At 42.2% G+C, this 1720-nt stretch overlaps 1 protein-coding gene across 1 annotated transcript in view; it reads left to right on the top strand.

The window, feature by feature from the left end:
* Window positions 1-34: 34 nt before the first annotated feature.
* The window catches only part of LOC102200743 (elastase-1-like), a 4376-nt gene continuing 2690 nt past the window's right edge, over window positions 35-1720 (top strand). The window contains exons 1-2 of the mRNA XM_013909965.1: window positions 35-50; window positions 242-407. Coding sequence (XP_013765419.1) covers window positions 35-50; window positions 242-407 — 182 coding nt within the window. The remainder of the gene's footprint in view (window positions 51-241; window positions 408-1720) is intronic.

The raw sequence follows: 1720 nt of genomic DNA on the forward strand, positions 1-1720 counted from the left end.
ATCGAATTCAAAGAGATCAGACAGACGTGTGGACATGACTGGGGAAACAGGCAAGTAACACCAAAGGGAACTAACATCAAACAAGGAATAACTGTCACGGACCCAGTTCTATAGGGACTCGGGGTCCGTGAGCAGTGTGGACCATTATTATCCTCATTATTATTATTATAGTATATGGTGTTTGTTTGCTGCACTGTGCTGTGTTCTCGTGTTCCATGCTTGTGGGTGTGCGTGTGTATAGGCAGGTGTGTGTGGATGCCGGTGTTTCTGAGAGCACCTTCAGGCCTGGTGGGTGTGGCCCTGCCAGGTGGTTGGCCACACCTGAAGACCATCACACAGCTGATCAAGCTTCGTTGGAGGAGCCGCTTTAAAGTGTGGTGGAGCTCTCTCCAACGCTGGATCGTTGAGTGACTACCCGTCAGTGATTCCAGCAAAATCAGTGAGTGCTAGTCTGTTGCTGTTTAGTTGTATGTTAACAGCTGCCTCTGTGGATTTTCCAGCAGGAGTGCGGGAACAGGAGAGCAGCAAGCAAATGTTTCACGGGAGCGGGGACACGGAGCACGAGCACTTAGAAAGAAACACAGCACGGGAGTTGGATTTATTGTTGCGTACTATTTACTTCACTGCAAATAAACGCACTGCATTCATCGCACAGAGTCCTGCATTTTGAGTCTTCCTTCCCCACACACCCACAGTTGGCCAGTGTGAACTGTGACAATAGAACCAGAAACATATAGCAAAAAACTCAGAAGTGCTAGGAAACAAAACTGTACTCAAAGGATGAAACAGTAAAGAACTAGAACATCACTTTTAAAAAACAAATAAATCATGAACCCACAAAACTCAAAACACTGGGTCATTGGACCACCACAAAATCATTGTTACATCACTTTCTGCAGAGGATTTACAATAAAGTGCAAGCCACTGTTTTACACATAAAAAAAGGGAATATCAAATTAGATTTTGCCACAAAATAACTTAAAGGGCCTGCCCAATTCTGGAAAATATTATTTGGGCAGATGAAATCCAAATTTACTTCTACCGAATAATGGGAAGAGAAAACTGAGAAGCAAATGAGTACCTCATGAGCACACCAAAGCACACCACATTATCTGTCAAACATGATGAAGTAATATTATGGGCATGTATGGCTGCCAGTGGGACGGGACCGCTAATTTTTATTGATCCTATGTCTGGTGATAAAAGAAACAGGATGACTTCTGAAGTGTACAGGATTATAATATGTTCAGATTAATTTAAACACTCTAAAATTGATCTGACAGGTTTTGAACAATAGCCTATAGCATTCTCCAAAAGCAACCCAACCTGTTTTTCAGGGAATAAAATGGGATATTCTTCAATCACCAATGCAATCACTTGAACTCAGCTCAACAGAGCATACTGTTAGTTGACTTCTGAGCAGCATACAATCTATTAAAATTTATACAAGTTTTACCCTCAGCACAGACAAAGAACCCCAAAATTCCCTGACTATTACATTAATGTTAAAGTTTAGTTTAGTTTACACAGAGAATCCAACTAAATAATCCTGAGCAGCAACTGCTAATGTAAATGGAAAAACATAATGAATTCAGCGGCTGAGTCAGCTATTCCATGAATGAATCCGCAGGCCTTCACTTCAGTGATAACTGTGAGACAGACACAGGTGGACAAGGGCTGGTGCTGAGCACTACACACAATCTCTCTCTCGCTCTCTCTC

Source organism: Pundamilia nyererei, unplaced genomic scaffold (assembly GCF_000239375.1).
Source record: "Pundamilia nyererei isolate P.nyererei 1_Seehausen unplaced genomic scaffold, PunNye1.0 scaffold00034, whole genome shotgun sequence".
NCBI lineage: Eukaryota > Metazoa > Chordata > Actinopteri > Cichliformes > Cichlidae > Pundamilia > Pundamilia nyererei.